Genomic DNA, 16,607 nt, shown 5'->3' with positions numbered 1-16,607 from the left:
CAGGGGAGCACTGTATTTAAATGACAACCTTAGAAGACAGAATGTAAAGAAGGGGAAATGATGGGGTTCCTTAATAAGAAGGGCTGTGGCAGGGAGGGGCCAAACATCACGACAATGGAAACAAATTCGTTGTAAACAAATCAGGGATACCTGAATTCCCTCTATCAGATGGCACCAAAGAATTTAACTAGAGTTGCCAGAGGGACGCCGGCAAGGTGGGAAAGGTCAGAAATTACTGAGGATTCCCATGCGCAGTCAGGTATGTTGAAATAAAATGACAGAAGTGCAACGAATTGCTCCAACACAAGTCAGCACCAGTCACAACAACACAGAATGAAGGAGGCTGAGGCGAGACAAAACCCTCATTAATGAGGGAACTTGGATGTGAGCAAGGGCGGCGTGGAGAGAAGATCCCTACTCTCCGATCCACTCCATCTGTTTGAAAATGTCCACGATTACATCAAAATAGCCAGACACTGGTGGATCAAGACTTTAATTTTACCTATTCAGGCTAAGATCTAAGGATCATGGTTCAAAGCCAACCTGGACAGAAAAGTCTCTAAAACTCATCTCCAACTAATCAGAAAAAAAAAAAAAAACAGAAGTGGAGATGTTCCCCAAGTGGTAAGAGTACTAGCCTTGAGCGAAAAAGCTAAGCGAGAAGAGCAAGAAGGCCCTGAGTTCAAGCCCTACTATGGACAGGCGCACAAAAAATGTAAAAAAATAGCCAACCACTGCTGGCTCCCACCTGTAATCCTAGTTAGTCCAGGAGGCTGAGATCTGAAGATCCAGGTTCGAAGCCAGCCTGAGCAGAAAAGTCTCTAAGAATCTTATCTCTAATTAACCATAAAAAGTTGGGCATTGAGGTATTGCTCAAATGGCAGACCACTAGTCTTACAAGAAGTCCTGAGTTCAAGGCCCAGTACTGGTTGTACATATACAGCGCACGCACACACACACACACACACACACACACACACACACACACACACACACACACACACACACACACACACACACACACACACACACACACACGTACAAATCCTTATCTACTGAAGTCCTTTAAGAGAGAAAAACAGATGCAAAACTGTATATTTTCTCTTGACTAAGTGTTCTTGATGGGAGCTCAGCAGATGGAAAGAGCACAGACAGGTATTGCTTCTGAGATCTTAAACCTGGCCACAAGTCAGAAACACATAGGAAGCTGATCTGAAGCTTCCCAACCCACCTTGGCAGCAAGCTCTCCAGAGAGAAGCCTGAGGAATGGTAATGGTTTCTGAGTGCCACTGGGATTCTATTGCAATGCAGTGTCTCCGCTCCTGCAGCCCAGCCCAGCAACTGTCCAACTGTGGTCCAGCAGGGTGTGTAATCTAAGCGAGCACTCAGGACCAGCATCACACAGGACTCCATGTTCTCAAAGCGCTGCCAAACTCAACTGTGTTCTCCATGTTTCCAAAAGAGAAGTAGAATGGCTAACTGAATGCACACATCTTCCTTGCACCGTCAGTGAATTTCTCAGCAGCATTTGTGTGCATGTAGTCATTTGGGTTGAGGCTGAACTTCAACATGGGAGCTACTGCCAAGTAAAATTCCCTGGGAAAAAAACAAATGTAGCTGGGGAGCCCCAGGGACTCTCAGTGGGCAAAGTATCAGGGGGAATACCTTCCTCTTTACTCAGAGCCAGGGAAGAAATCCCAGGCGAAAAGTCCAGAACTAGGACCACTGAAGTACCTGGCCAGCCACAGCTGAGCCCAGGGACTCTGAGAACACCTGAGGGTACGGGGCAAGGGGTGCCCTGCAGAGCGGCCACTAGCTGTCCCCAGAGTGACCCAAGGGAAGGAGAAAGAGGAAAAACTCACATGGAATAATTTTGATCTTGGTGGGAACAAATTCTCACCCACAAAACTGGTAACTGTCCAGAAACATGTCAATACAGGCCAACAGGGCCAAGAAGCCAAGACTCAATTTTTCATAAGATTAACAATCTCAAGTCCAAAAATATAAAGCCACTCCCTTTCCACACTGACAGTATCAGGGTTTGCCCAGATTGACACAAGCACCCTTCCAACATGACTCCCAGAATGCAGTGCAGGCCGGGGCCCGGGAGGGGTGGGGGCAGAGCTTCTCCAGGTGAGCCAAGGCTGGGTGGTGAATAATCCCACTGCCCCCTTCTGAGTTGGTCTTGTCTTTAACATTTCAGAGTGTGCATTTGCTAAATAACTTTTATGTGCACCGGCTGTATGTCAAACCCAGAGACACAGGCATGCTGTGGCTTGCAGAATCGTTTACTCCAAACTACAAGCCTTGCTTTGTGGCTTTACCAGTGACAGGCCGCTTTTGAGGGGGAAAAGGAGAAGGGGGGGTCCTGACCAGCCCTCTTCCTCCTCCTCTACATTCTAAGTCTACAACTGCTTCCATTTCTTGCCTCAAGGACCAGCCTATACAGAAGCAGTTAATACTACAACCTAGTACTTTACAAGAGTGAATCTCTTCAATGGTTCTAGAATGATCGTAAAAGCACTCAGAGCCAAATCCACAGGTTTCTCTCCAAATGCCCTCATCTGAGAAAAGGGAGGACCTGAGTGGCTGGGGTCAACAGAGGGCTCTCCTGATGCACAACTCTCCCCCTCACTGGCAGAGGTACACCTTAACATCTACCCAAGGACCTGGGAAAGGAAGGGCACAGCAGACTCATGAATATTCATATCTGCTAGCTCCAACCAGGCACCACCCACACCAGTGATCAAAGTCAAGACTTCTGGGTGGTCATAACTTTCCTCTTTCCTGGTACCGTGGCCCCTGTGCCCTCTCTTCATTTCCCCATTTTCAAACTTAGATTTACAGACAGCATTATGGACAAACATGACCGTTTGAGAGAAGAAACACAGCCACTCCACTTCTTCTTCCTGTTCTTCCATGTCAAAGACAGCTAGAATATTCTTGGGCACTGAGGAAGGTATTTTTAATGTATGTGTCTGTATGGGTCCTGGGGCTTGAACTCAGGTCCCTGGTGATGTCCTTGAACTTCTTTTGTTCAAGGCTAGTGCTCTACCACTTGAGCCATAGCTCCATTTCCAGCTTTTCTGATAGTGGAGATAAGAGTCTCACAGACTTTCCTGCCAGTGTGGGCCTCAAACAGTAATTCTCAAATCTCAGCCTCCTGGGTAGCTAGGTTTACAGGCGTGGGTCACCAGGCGCCCTGCGAGAAAGGGATTTTTGAACAGAAAGAAATAAACGAGTCCAACCCTCCTGGACCCATTCTGAATAGTATTTTTAGTCCAAACCTGAATATCAACAAGCCAAAAAGCAGACAGACTCCCCCAAACCCCCAGCCACACACAGCAGCAGCCTTAAGAGGAAAGGCAGAGGAACAGAAAACTCAGTGGAAGAAACTTTTCCTGGCAAGGATTTTTAACTCTGTGACATCACAGTTCTGCTTTCTAGCTTGGCAGATCCCATCTCCAGGGCACCTCTTTACATGCCTTAAAAGCAAAATGTGAACATTGTCTTCTCTCAGCCAATAACAATGGGCAGAGCTCAACCTTTATGGTCAAAACTTCAACCTTCTTTTGTGCCAGTTCTGGGGCTTGAACTCAAGAGCCTAGCCACTGCCCATTAGCTTTTTTTCACTCAAGGTTGGTACTCTTACCACTTGAGCCCCTCCTCCCCCATCTCCACTTCTAGCGTTTTGCTGGTTAACTAGAAATAAGAAGTCTTGAGGCTGAGAACGTGGCTTAGTGGTAGAGTGCTTGTCTAGTATGCATGAAGCCCTGGGTTCCATCCCTCAGTACCACATACACAGAAAAAGCAGGAAGTGGCACTGTGGCTCAAGTGGTAGGGTACACCAGCCTTGAGCAAAAGCAGCTCAGGGACAGTGCCCATTTCCTGAGTTCAAGCCCCAGGACTGGCAAAAAAAAAAAAACAAAAAACTCATAAACTTTTATGCTTTGGGCTCCAATCCTCAGATCTTAAGCCTCCTGAATGGTTAGAATTACAGGTGGGAGCCTCTAGCACCCAGCAAGATGCAACACCAAAGTGAGCTGAACAACCGTGGGAACAAATTGGACCCGCCAACCACTGTTGTATAATGATGGGACCCCCCCTCAACAGACACAAACTCCAAGAGGGCAAGCTGAATACAGAAGTTGTTCACTGCTAATAAATAGAACGAAATCCATTTGTCACCGCTGCTTCCGTTTTAATGCAGAAAGCTCTTAAATTCTAACACCAACACCAACACCAATCCACTCAGTTGCAGACACAAAAGGGCTTACCTGACTCCTCTCTTTGTCCACTTTTTTAAAACACTTATTCAATGACAAATTATGTCTCACTGAGTTTTTCCACCCAGTCGGTGCATTTGCAAAATACGGGAAATGTTCCAAGATCCAGTTGTAGATATCTTTCACTGGCAGACGCTTGGCTGGCGAGTCCTCAATGGCCATAAATATGAGGCAGCTGAAGGAGTAAGGGGGCTTGCAGTTGGGGTTCTGCCTGGCATCGTAGGGCATGTCAGAGTGGGCGGGAGACGGAGGGGTGTCATCGTCCAAGTCCTGGACAGGGCTGACACTCCTGAGGACCGGCTCCCCGAAACTCTTCAGTAAGTTCTTGCTCTCGTGCAACCAGTTCAGGTTTGTGAGCTCCTCATCTTCCATGGTCCCCTCTTCTAGTCTGATGTCAGGCAGAGAAAAGTCAAGGTCATCGTCTTCCTGAAGGGCCTTGGAGAAACTGCTACCCCGGTAACACTGACTCAGTCCACTAGACACACTGATTCCTGAGCTTTCCGGCTTCTTACTGGCAGGCATGACTGGACCCATTTATGTGAAGGCTCCTGGGAAAGAGGAGGGGAAGAAATGAGGAACAAGTGAACCAACACAGAAAAAGGCAGGTCTCTTAATTCCCTCAGCCTCCTCAGCTACCTAGGAACCCAGAAAAGCTCACAATCCAACCACCTAGCGATCCACGAGAAAAAAATTAGTCCACTAGGCACAGAGTACAGTGCCCTGATGTTCCTTAAACAAGACAGCCAGGCGCCGGTGGCTCATGCCTATAAGCCTAGCTACTCTGGAGGCTGAGATCTGAGGATTACAGTTCGAAGCCAGCCCAGGTAGGAAAGTCTGTGAGACTCTTATCTCTAATATAAACTACCCAGAAAAAGCCAGAAGTGGAGCTGTGGCTCAGCATTAGCCTTGAGCAAAGAGCAGCTCAGGAAGGAACAGAGCCCAAGGCCTCAAATTCAAGCCACAGGACTGGAACAAAAATTAAATACATACATACATACATGCATACATACAGCACCTTTCATGTGCAGGTATGTCATGAGAAGAACTAGCAGTTTCACAATTGCTTCTCTCTGTGACCAGGGGAAAATCAATTATTCCTCTTGCTTTAGATTCTTCATTATATGCAAATACATAACCTTTACAATTCTCTAAAGGTTCATGATAAACAGCAAAATATATATGCAATACAAAACAACTCCTTTGGCTCTGTTACACATCTCAGTTTTTTATCCTTCGCAATAAAAGGATATACTAGCCAGCAATGGTGGTGTGCACCTCTAATCCAAACACTTGGGAGGCCAAGACAGGAAGATTTTGAATTTAAGGTCTACCTGGGCTACACAGGAAGTCTCAAGACAGCCCAAGTCCCTGTCTCAATTTTTTTTTTTCAAATGCACCAGCTCAGCATTGTACTCCTAGCTATTCAAGAGGCTGAGAGCTGAGACTCTTATCTCCAATTAATCAGCCAAAAGCCAGAAATAAAGGCATGGCTAAAGTGGCAAAGTGATAGCTATAAGCAGAAATAATTGAGTGTGAGGCCCTGAGTTTAGCTCTGGTACTGGCTCCCCCATCAAAACAAAAAGGAAGGAAGGAAGGGAGGGAGGGAGGGAAGGCCAATTATTTCAGATTACTTTCATCCATCTCCATATATGAAGACCATCATAAAGGCCTCGGAATTTAAAACTGTAGCCATAAATACCACTGATTTGGTTGTTTCTTGCCAGTGTGTGTATGTGTGTGTTGGTACTGATGCTTGAATTCAGAGCCTAGGTACTATCCCCTTAGCTTTTTCTAATGAAGGATAGCACTGACTAATGGGAGATCAGAGTCTTATGAATTTAAACACCTCCATCCTCAGATTTCACCCTCCTAAGTAGCTAGGATTATAGACCTAAGCCACCAGTGCCTGCTTGGTTTTGTTTTGTCTTGTCTTGTTTTTTGGTGAGTCACAGGACTTGAACTCAGGGCCTGGGCACTGTTCCCGTGCAAACTTTTTTCTGTCGACAGCTAGCACTCTACCACCTTGAGCCACAGAACCACTTCCGGTTTCCTGGTGGTTAATTGGAGATGAGAGTCTCACCGATTTTCCTGGCCCAGCTGGCTTTGAACCACTATCCTCAGATCTCAGCCTCCTGAGCAGTTAGGATTACAGGTCTGAGAAATCAACACCTGGCTTTAAAAAAAAAAAATTGTTATTATAGGGCTGGGAAGGTGGCTCCATGGTAGAGTGCTTTCCTTGCATGCATGACCCCTTGGGTTCGATTCCTCAGCACCACATAAGCAGAAAAAAAAAAGCTATTAGTGGCACGCACTGTGGCTCAAAAGTGGTAGGGCACTAGCCTTGAGCTGAAGAACTGAGGGACAGAGCCCAGGCCCAGAGTTTGGTCCCCACGACCGACATATATATATATATATATATATATATATATATATATATATATATATATATATAAAATAAAGGTGATATAGGGCGATTACAGGTTCCTAAGTCAGGCAACGGTACATTACTTTCTTGGACAATGTCACCCCTTTCTTTTCTCCCAGTTTTTCGCTCCCATCCCCACCAACAACTTATATAGTTCATTTTTAGTGTAGTGTGCAGAATACTACTGCTACATTTGTTCACCCTTTCTCACACCCTTTGTGCCCCTCCTCCTCCCAAAGAGAGATAAATGAACATACAAGACCAAATAAAAAAAAATTTTTTTAAACCTCACTTCCATTTCCTGGAATTCATTTCAAAAAATAATATTTTATATGATCAAAGGCACAAAAACTCGTGTTCAAAAACTGCAACTTAAATTTCATCTTCAAGTTTAAAAAGGGTGACAGAAATTCTATGTATTCCAACTTGAGAAATACATTAAATTTCATTAGGCAGACTGCACCTACAAGTAATTTCATGCACTCAACAAATAAATGGGAATGAAAGATAAACAACTAAAATTAGAATTGGTAGGAAGAAAGTTGCTCTCCTGATCAAAACAGGAAAACAAGCTCAACAAAAAGTGTTACAGAATTCTACCCTCCCCACCACACACATCCTCATTTTTATCAATGACCTAGAACAGACAGTAAAAGAATATCTGATGAGAAAGGAAAGTGAGGCGGCGGCAGCTCCACAAAAGGAATGGTCCCTACATACAGTAAGCTTTCCCACTCTCAGATCTAGCACTCAATGCAAGACGGACAGTTGTCCACTCGGCAGAGCTAAACCAATGGGATTGGCTTAGCTTATAAAGACTGTCTGACTTGGGTTTTTTCTCTCCCTCAAAGAAGATCAAGACATCTACCTAAAAAAATGAATGAAACATGAAAGGCAAACATGATTATTCTAAGCCTCTACATATCCATTTACAGTAATAACTGTTACTTCCATGCAGAAAGTTCTAGGATGGAATTCTGGAAAAGAATAAAGTGGGTACCAACCCATCAGCCAAGGATGTCAGTTGGTTGTAGCACCATCCTTCACCCTAAGGCAGATAAAGTCTCAGGTGCAGGTAACTCACACCTGTAATCCTAGCTACTCAGGAGCCTGAGTTCTGAGGATCATGGTTTCAAGCTAGCCCAAGCAGGAAAGTCCATGAGACTTATCTCCAATTATCCACCAAAGGCTGGAAGCAGAGGTGTGGCTCAAGATGCAGAGTGCAAAAGAAAAAGCTAAGAGGCAGTGAAGAAAAAGCTAAGAGTCAGTGCCCAGGCCTTGAGCTTAAGCCCCAGTACTGACACTGACACACTGACACTCACTGATACTCACACAACATCCTCTCTTCTCCCCCCCCTCTCTCTCTCTGTCTCTCTCTCACACACACACACACACACACACACACACACACACAGAGATAAGCAGAGGTAGATAAGCAACCAGTTTGGAAGGCAACATAGTCCAACCCAGGCAGAACAGTCCATGTTTAAGAATAAAATAAGCTTGCATCTTTAGGTTTGGGGACATGACAGAGTATATAGCCTGATATGGCTCTTAACTTCTTTATAAATGAATAAAAGTAAGCTTGCTTCAAAGTTACTCAGATCCCATCAGAAAATGTTCTGATTATGAGTATATCCGTACCACAGAGTATAAATGAGAACTACCTAGACACTGAAGTCAACTTTAGCTCCAAATGAAAGTTATATGTCTCCAGTGCTTCCAAACAGGAAAATTGTATCATGGCTGACAGTAATTTAATTGCATTGTTGCTATGACAACATGCTGCTCTTTCTTTTTAATTTGCTTATTTGTCGGTAGCTTCCCAAAGGAACTAACATGCTATTCTCCATGTTTTCTTTTGTTTTAAACAAATACTGCTGGCAATGTGGTTTTAACAGAAAAACAGCCCTATCCAGAAAAAGAGGGGTTATGCATAACTTGGGATCATTCCCCTCACCCTTCTATGCTATTAACTGCATCCCGATAAATCTTGTGTTTTAAAGTAACACTGTAGTCCATAGCAGATTACTATAGTTCCATGTCAAAAAGAAAGAAAGAAAAGAAAAAGAAACAGTTTCCAGAAGCCACTGCTGAGGACTTTTCCATTATTTCAATCTAGCTACATGTTCGCCAAATCTTTTCTTCCTCGTTTTTTTTTTTTGGTGGGGGGGGGGGGTAGATGTCTGAATCATGTGACCCTACAGTTAGGCAAGCATTTTAATCTGATGCCAATGAAGTTGCTCTACCAGATACGCAAATAGTTACTCACTTGGTGACCTCTTTACAACTTTTGGGTTCGTTATTGGAAATGTTCTCAACACACACACCCTCCCTTTTTTTTTTTAATGAATTGCAGAGTTGTTATTTTAATGGAGAAAATGGAGCAGGAAAAGCTTAATCTCTAGGTTACCAATCTGAATGTCCCTAAACAACTGACAAAGACATTATGGCCCAGCTCTGAGCAGATGTTCGATGTGAACTTTAAAAAGTTGAGAAATGCTCCCCAAGCGGAGCTGGGCAGTGTAGTTTGTGGGGGGCGCGGGACCGCCCCACTCCGTGCGCGCACGCGCGCACACACGCACGCGCGCCGCTCAGTCTACTGTACTTGTCAAAAACATTTCAAGGGGACCAGCGGGAGCAGCGATTGGCTGCGTCCCGCGTCAATCAGCGGCGTTGCCCAGCAACGAGGAAACTGCTCTTCTCCGCGAATTCAGGGCAATCCTGAGCTCGCATACCTTCACTGCCGGTCAGATGTCATAAACCTTTTATTGGCCGCACAGCGGTGAGCCTTAAAAACAAATCAATAAAAGCCCGCCGTCCCCCCCAACTCATCCGGAGAGCCCAAAAAGGGCTTCAAGACACGGGCTGAGGAGGGGTCGGGCCTCGGGGGTCTCTGGAGACATTCCCCGCGGGTGCCAGGCTTGCACAGTTTGGGGGGGTTGGGGGGCGGGTGGGATCTTTGTTAGGAGCCTGGTTCTCATCTTGGGGTCTCTACTTGGCCGGCGCCCCCTTCCAGACTCGGATCGGCGGGGATCCCATGCTCCACAGACAATACCAACTCTGTTCCTCTGGGGCGTCTTTGCGGAAACCGAGGCACAACCGAGAAACAACCCGCACGTCGGGGCAGGAAACTCTCCAGCCCCGGCAACTTCCCGGCTTCGGGGCGGAGGGGGGCCTCCGGTCTCCCCAACAGGCCACCCCCCCAGTCCCCCGTTACCCGGCCCTCGCCCAGATCAGCGGGGGCCCTCGTCTTCCGAGAGCCGCGAGGTGGTCTCGGGGCGGCGTGGGGCCAGTCTCCCGCCCGGGCACCCCCTTCCCACACGACCCCCCCCCCCAGCCCGCAGGGGAGCGGGGCGGGGGCAGCTCACCTGGCCGGAGCGGGGCGCGGGGGCGCGGGGACGCCGCTGCCCTTCAGCGAAGCCGACAAAGTTTCGCGGGCGCCCAGCGGGCATCGCTCGGTGGCCCCGCTGAGGACGCGCGGGCGCGGCGTGGCGAGCCGGGGCCGGCAGGCGGCGGGGGGCGACCGCAGGCGCGGGCGGCAGGGGCGCGGGGGTCGCGGCGCGGCATGGGACCTGCGGCGGGCGTTCCGTCCGCCGCCGAGCGCCGCGCGCCGCGCGTCCTCCCGCCGGCCCCGCCGCTCTCCCCGCCCCGTCCCGCCTCCCGCTCGCCTCCGCGCCGCGGCGCGTCGGACCGGGGCGCGCCGAGCAGCGAGAAATTGTTTCCACTGCAAACAAAAAAAGGCGACACATGACCAGGCAGGAGGAGGGGAAGCGCGGGGAGGGAGGGGAGGGAGGGAGGGGAGGGGACGGAGCCGAGGGGGCGGAGGGAGCGGGAGAGAGGGAAAACACGGGCCGGGCCGGCCGCGGGCGGGCGGGCTTGGGGCTCTGGCATGGTCCCACTGTGGGGGGGGCACTGCTCCCCGCGCCCCCCTCCCCGCGCGGCCCTGCGGCCCTGCACCGGGGGTCCCCCCCACAAGTCCCCCGCGGCGCAATCGGGGACCGGGGCGGGGCGGGGCCGGCCGTGCGTGATCAGCCGCACCACAGGCCTGCGCCCACCCCCTTCCACCCCGCGTGGACTCCACGACTGACCGAGGGCGGGGGGGGGGAGTGAGGGAGGGGGGGCAGGTGGGGCCACGGCTCGTGGTGCGTGGCCCGTCCCCTCCCCTGGCTCTGACCACACGGGCTGGCGACCGCCAGCAACGTGTCACCCCATCCGCGCGCGCCTTACATGGCTCGAAAGTAAAAATAAAAAAGAATTACGATGTGAGGAGGCTCCCGGGGTGAAGAGAGGAGAGAGGAGATCCCCCCTCACCCCCCCCCCCCGCCCCGCCGTGGTCCCCAGCCTCTGCGTGCCAGTAGCCACACTCCCGGCCATCGGGTGGCCCAGCGCGCAAGCGTGGCCATTACAGAGCAGGGGAGCAACCTCCCCCCCAAAAAGACCCCCGCGGCTGGGGCTTTTCCAGTGCAGGGAGAGTAAAGCTCCAGCTTCTGGGGTGAATGCGCGGCTCCTTTCCTACACATTCTGAGCTCCCTTCAACGCGCTAGCAATTTGCCAGCCACCTACAAATGGCGCAGCTACTTCTCCCCCCAGTCTCCAGGCGCCTCCGGGGAAGGGTCGCCCTCCGGCTCACCCCACACCAACCAGTTGCCTTTGGAGAGGATGAAAGCGGAGCCCAACTGCCCCCCCTCCCCCGCCCCGTGCACGAAGGCACAGCACCACTCCCCTGCTCTCCCATCGGTGGGCGCCTGTCCAGGAAAAAAAACAGCCAGAGCTCTCTTTCGACCACTCACACCTGAGCAGCCACTGAACACTGCAGAACACCCAGCCACAAGCCAGGGCTGAAACCCCTTCCCATCGTGTGCCCTTTAACCTAGTCAGATCAAGGAGGGAGGCCGATGGGAGGCGGGGGGAGGGTACGAGGGTATAGCATAAGGCTTCTGAAAAGTTTTTCTGTTCCAAAAAATAAAGAAACCCCTATCAACCTGAGAGTTGCCCCTTCGGAGAATTTTACGGTGGTGGTAGCAGCAGGACCACCCCTTCAGAACTCAAGCCTTCCCCACTGCCCAGCTGTCAGGAGACCACTCTGAGGGAAGGCAGGGTAGCCCAAGGTCATCAACCTGGCCCCTTTTATTACCGACACAACCTGTGGCCCACCCAGTCATTAAGCAAAAGGTACCAGGTGGCAGAGACAAATTAGATCAGCCACCAGAGGCTCTCAAGGTTCTGGACTGATAACTGATGCCAGAACAAGACAATCTTCAGTCTCCCCTGAACCAGGCGGGTGCTGGTCGTTGTCCCTCCATCCACAGATCACTTGAGTGCTTACACCCCACCACAGGTGCACCTAAAAAAACCTTTGTCCCAGCACAGCTGACCAGAACTGTCTTGACCCATCCCCCAGTCCAAGCTTTCCACCCTCACAGCATAGCTAGAGATCTCTTAGCATCAAGTAGAGATGGTACATTGTTTTCACTGGAGCTCAAAAGGATGTGACTCCAGGGGACCACATATGGAATAAGTCATTCTTAAAAGTGTGCATGTTTGTCCCAGTCATCCTGGGTGAACAGAAACTGCAAGCTTGGGCCCCAAGAAGCCAGGGCAGAGAGTGGGGTCCGGTGAGGTAAGCTCTCTTTAAATAAGCTTGCCTTTTTTTTTCCCCTGTGGGTTTTTGGTTTCTTACATTCACATATTTCTTAATTTCTCTCTATTAGAGATGTGGTAAGAGAAGTAAGAAGGCGTCACTCTGAAGAGAAAGAGGTGGACCAGTCCTACCTGATAGACAAGGTACACGGTTCTGCACGGCTGTCTGTCTTCCAGTCTGAAATGGGTGCAGCCAGAGCTTTGGCTTAACGTAGCCTCTTCCACCTGATGATTTCATATAAACGGTGTTCTAGGACACACTCCTCGACTTAAGATGCAAGGCCCATTGTCATTTAAAAACATCCCATTTGCAATTTTCCTCTTAACTGGCCAGTAGTGATAATAATAAATGTCCACAAATGTTCTAGACCCACAAGGTCTCAAATAAACAAGCTAAGCCATTTAAACTATTGTTTTGCAAATACATTGGACAGCAGGTTCCTAAGGGAAACTCAATTTGGAAATCACTTAGTTTTTGATTGGGGCAACTTAATGGGATCAGAATGCAGCCCCCATCTGGGCTGGAGAGCAAAAGATCTGAATTCTAACTAGTCAACCCCAGTCAGTGTGGGGACTCCATTCCTCTTTTATTATTTTTTTTGGGGGGGGATGGTAAGTGTACACCTGGCAATCCAGCTGAGCACCTTGAAGGCTGTGACCAGTGAGTGGTTAATTAAGCAGGGTGAGCTCCCTGCAGGTGGGAAGACCTGAGAGATCTTTGAGAATGAGGAAGCGAGAGACAGATCTGGTCAAAGACCCCTCAGACAGAATGGCCGCAAGGAACTGAGGAGTCATTAGGCATGGTCTGCCATTCCTCTATCTCTCTATATTCCTGCCCCGCTCCTCCCTGCAATTACGTTGGCTTCTGCTGCTGCCTATGGCCACATATGTGAACCCTTCTGACTTTTAGCACCCACAATCCCCAGCTGTTTCAGCAATTCCACTTCATAGTTCAAATTCTCAGGCTAACAATCTGATTGGCTTATCCCAGGTCATGTGACCTCTCCCCACCACAACTACCTAACAACTGTCAGGAGAGATATGGGAACATGGGCTTTGAAGAAACCCAGGCATGTGTACATTGAAAAAATACCAGGGGGGTAACTGTGCTTTCAAATTTCAGGTAGGAGAAGTGAAAGGCACAAACAGATTTAACAAGTATAACTTGACTGGATTAGGAAATGCCTTCATTTGCTGAACAAATTTTTACTGAGTGTGTACTAAGTATCTGGCATTTTATTAGCAGCCAGAGACGCCAAGTCTTTTTCTTTTCTTTTCTTTTCTTTTTTTTTTTTTTTTGGGGGGGGGGTCTGTCATGGGGCTTGAACTCTGGGCCAGGCGCTATCCATCAGCTCTTCAGCCCAAGGCTAGCGCTCTACCACTTGAGCCAAAGTGCCACTTCCAACTTTTTCTGCTTATGTGGTGCTGAGGAATCAAACCCAGGGCCTCATGCATGCAAGGAAAGCACTCTACCACTGCGTCAACTTCCCAGCCTCAAGATGCCAAGTCTTTGTACCTGGAGAATGTATGTATGTATTAGTGGATAAGAGCAAGCATCCAACTCCCAGAATACCAGGATGGCCAGAACCTACTCCCACGTTTACAGAGCAAGGGTGTTCACTGGATCCTTTCCAGTCTAGAAAGTTGCACTGTCAGAGGATGAATTCAAAAAATGAATGGGATAGTGGATTGAAGATAAATTTTGAGCCTGACACCAGTAGCCCATGCCAGTAATCCTAGATACTCAGGGAGCTGAGAGCTGAGAATCATGATGCAAAGCCAGAGCCAGCAGACAAATAGGAGAGACTGGTCTTCAACCAGCAAAATGCCAGAAGTGGCAATGTGGCTCAAGTGGTAGAGTGCAATCTTAAGTGGAAAAAGCTAAGCAAGAGTGCAAAGTTCAAGCGCAAGTAACCCCCCCCCCACACACACACACACGCACACGCACGCACGCGCGCACTAGCGCACACTTGGAGGTGGAGCACATGCTCATCATGTATAAGAGCCTGGGGCCCAGTCCCCATCCCAGCAACAAAAACAAAGGGGACTTAAAACACACACAGTTTTACATGTGTTTTTATAAAATTGGAGAAAAAATGGTAAATAAATAACCTTCATAGTTAGGGGTGTGGATAATTTTTGCCCACTCTTACTTCTCTGTGTATTCCAAATCTTCAGTGGACAGTGCCACCCTCACATTGGATTGTGCATCAGAACGATGAGGGCTTGTTTAATTGCAGCTAAATGACCTCCTTCCAGACTTTCTGGTGGCAGAGGTTTAGGCTAGGGCCTAAGGGTTTAGGTCTCTTCACTCTTCAAGTGATGTCTCTGCAAATCTAGCAGCCACACTTGGAGATCCACTGAATTTGAGAACAAGCAGAGGCAGGGGGAAAAAATCAATGAAAACAAAAGTTTTCAAAGGAAGAATGGGGGTGGTGATATGTCAAGTGACTGAATATGAGAAGGGAGAGATTAAAATCAAATATAACTCCTGAAACGTGGGCTGACCAAGACTATCCTTGAGGTACCAGATGAAATGCTGTTTGCAGTGAGTAAAAAGTTCCTCACTTCCTTCCCATCTGAGGAAAAGCGAGAGACCCAGAACCTGACCTGTTGGTACAATGGAAAACTTATGGTCATCACTGGACTTACTAGTCATGCTCTCTGAGAGAGAGAGAGAGAGAGAGAGAGAGAGAGAGAGTCCTGGGCTTGAGCTAGAGCCTTCAGTACTGCCCTTAGCTTTTTCACTCAAGGCTTCTTTTTTTTTTTGGACAGTTGTGGGGCTTGAACTCTGGGCCTGGGCACTGTCTCTGAGCTCTTCAGCTCAAGGCCAGTGCTCTACCAGTTGAGCCACAGCGCCACTTCCGAGAAATATTTATTAAGCATCTAAAGACTCTATGCCCAGGCTGGATGAAGGGACCTTAGAAGGGCAAATAAAATTTTTAAAAATTTAATTTTTAAAAAATGGGGGAGGGGGGATGGGAGAGGAAAGACTGGGAGAAAATGAGGGAAGAGGTTGGCACTGGTCAAAAAGAAATGTATCAATACCTGACACATTAACTGTATCCCCTCGGGACTTGGTAAACAGTTATAAAGCAGACACCAATACACACACAAAGCCTAATACCAGACCAGAGGTGTAGTGGCTAACTAGTCACATACACACACACACACACACACACACACACACACACACACACTCACACACACACACACACACACACACTCGTGTATGAAGGCACGATTCACTTAGACTTCACCACTTGCTAGCCAGGATAACAGCCAAGGTATTTGCCTTCATTCTCTCTACACACTTTAAAAAAAAAAAAAAAGGTAAGAATATAACAATACCCACTGTTTTCATCATCTCTTCATCTTTTCATTGCTATAATAGAACGCATGAAATTTCCTTATAAAGAGAAAAGGTGGAAGCCGGGCGCTGGTGGCTCACGCCTGTAATCCTAGCTACTCAGGAGGCTGAGATCTGAGGATCGCGGTTCAAAGCCAGCCCGGGCAGGAGAGACCGTGAGACTCCTATCTCCAATAAACCACCAGAAAACCGGAAGTGGCGCTGTAGCTCAAGTGGCAGAGCGCTCGCCTTGAGCTGAAGAGCTGAGGGACAGCGCCCAGGCCCAGAGTTCAAGCCCCACGGCCGACAAAAAAAAAAAAAAAAAAAAAAAAAAAAAAAAAAAGAAAAGGTGGATTGGGGGGGTCAGGGGCTCCCAGTTTTACAGGTTCTAGTCTGCGTCAGTTGACTCCGATGCTCTAGGCCTTGGTCAGACGGCATGTTGGAGGAGCAAAACCACTCACCTCATAGTCCCCATCCCAATTACTAAAGAGGCTCCCCCTCTTTTTCACTGTTTCCCAATTCTTATCATCCTGGAGATGAAGTCTTAATACATGGACCTTTGGGGAATACTCAACATCCAAACTCTAACCAGCATTTCAGAGCTGTGATGAGGATATAAAGTATTCGTCAGGAACATACAAGGGGACCCAGGTACTTAGTGCACTATTTGCACAACCAACTTGCAATTAGTATTTACTACATATGAATGCGTGCACGTGCGCGCGCGCGCACACACACACACACACACACACACACACACACACACACACACACACGAGACCTGTAGTCTGTAGTTGTAGTGGAGGTCAGCCTGAGATTGCAAGCGTGCACCACAATGCCTGGCTGAATATTTTTGTCACCCTAATTTAATAGAAAAGTATACGTCATTCTAATAAGAGGGACA

General features: G+C 48.5%; 1 protein-coding gene and 1 long non-coding RNA gene across 14 annotated transcripts in view; one reads left to right on the top strand and one right to left on the bottom strand.

Annotated features, from left to right (window-relative positions):
- The window catches only part of LOC138831499 (uncharacterized), a 56,678-nt gene extending 43,932 nt beyond the window's left edge, over window positions 1–12,746 (top strand). Inside the window, exon 3 of one of the 3 annotated variants that reach the window (XR_011373343.1) lies at window positions 12,426–12,746. This is a non-coding gene — a long non-coding RNA (uncharacterized lncRNA). Of the gene's footprint in view, window positions 1–3,968; window positions 4,177–12,425 lie in introns of those variants that run through there. The other 2 variants (XR_011373345.1, XR_011373344.1) reach the window with 2 other exon arrangements.
- Window positions 1–16,607, bottom strand: part of Foxn3 (forkhead box N3) — a 370,110-nt gene that overhangs the window by 195,626 nt on the left and 157,877 nt on the right. For 9 of the 11 annotated variants that reach the window (XM_070028584.1, XM_070028589.1, XM_070028585.1 and 6 more), the window contains one exon: window positions 4,278–4,834. In XM_070028584.1, the coding sequence (XP_069884685.1) occupies window positions 4,278–4,820 (543 nt within the window). In that variant the 5' untranslated portion in view covers window positions 4,821–4,834. Of the gene's footprint in view, window positions 1–4,277; window positions 4,835–5,284; window positions 5,307–10,082; window positions 10,219–16,607 lie in introns of those variants that run through there. The other 2 variants (XM_070028586.1, XM_070028590.1) reach the window with 2 other exon arrangements.

This window comes from Dipodomys merriami, unplaced genomic scaffold, assembly GCF_024711535.1.
Source record: "Dipodomys merriami isolate MVZ:Mamm:240054 unplaced genomic scaffold, mDipMer1.0.p SCAF_198, whole genome shotgun sequence".
NCBI classification, from domain to species: domain Eukaryota; kingdom Metazoa; phylum Chordata; class Mammalia; order Rodentia; family Heteromyidae; genus Dipodomys; species Dipodomys merriami.
Note: the sequence above shows the minus strand (reverse complement) of the source record. Positions and strands in the feature narration are given on the sequence as shown.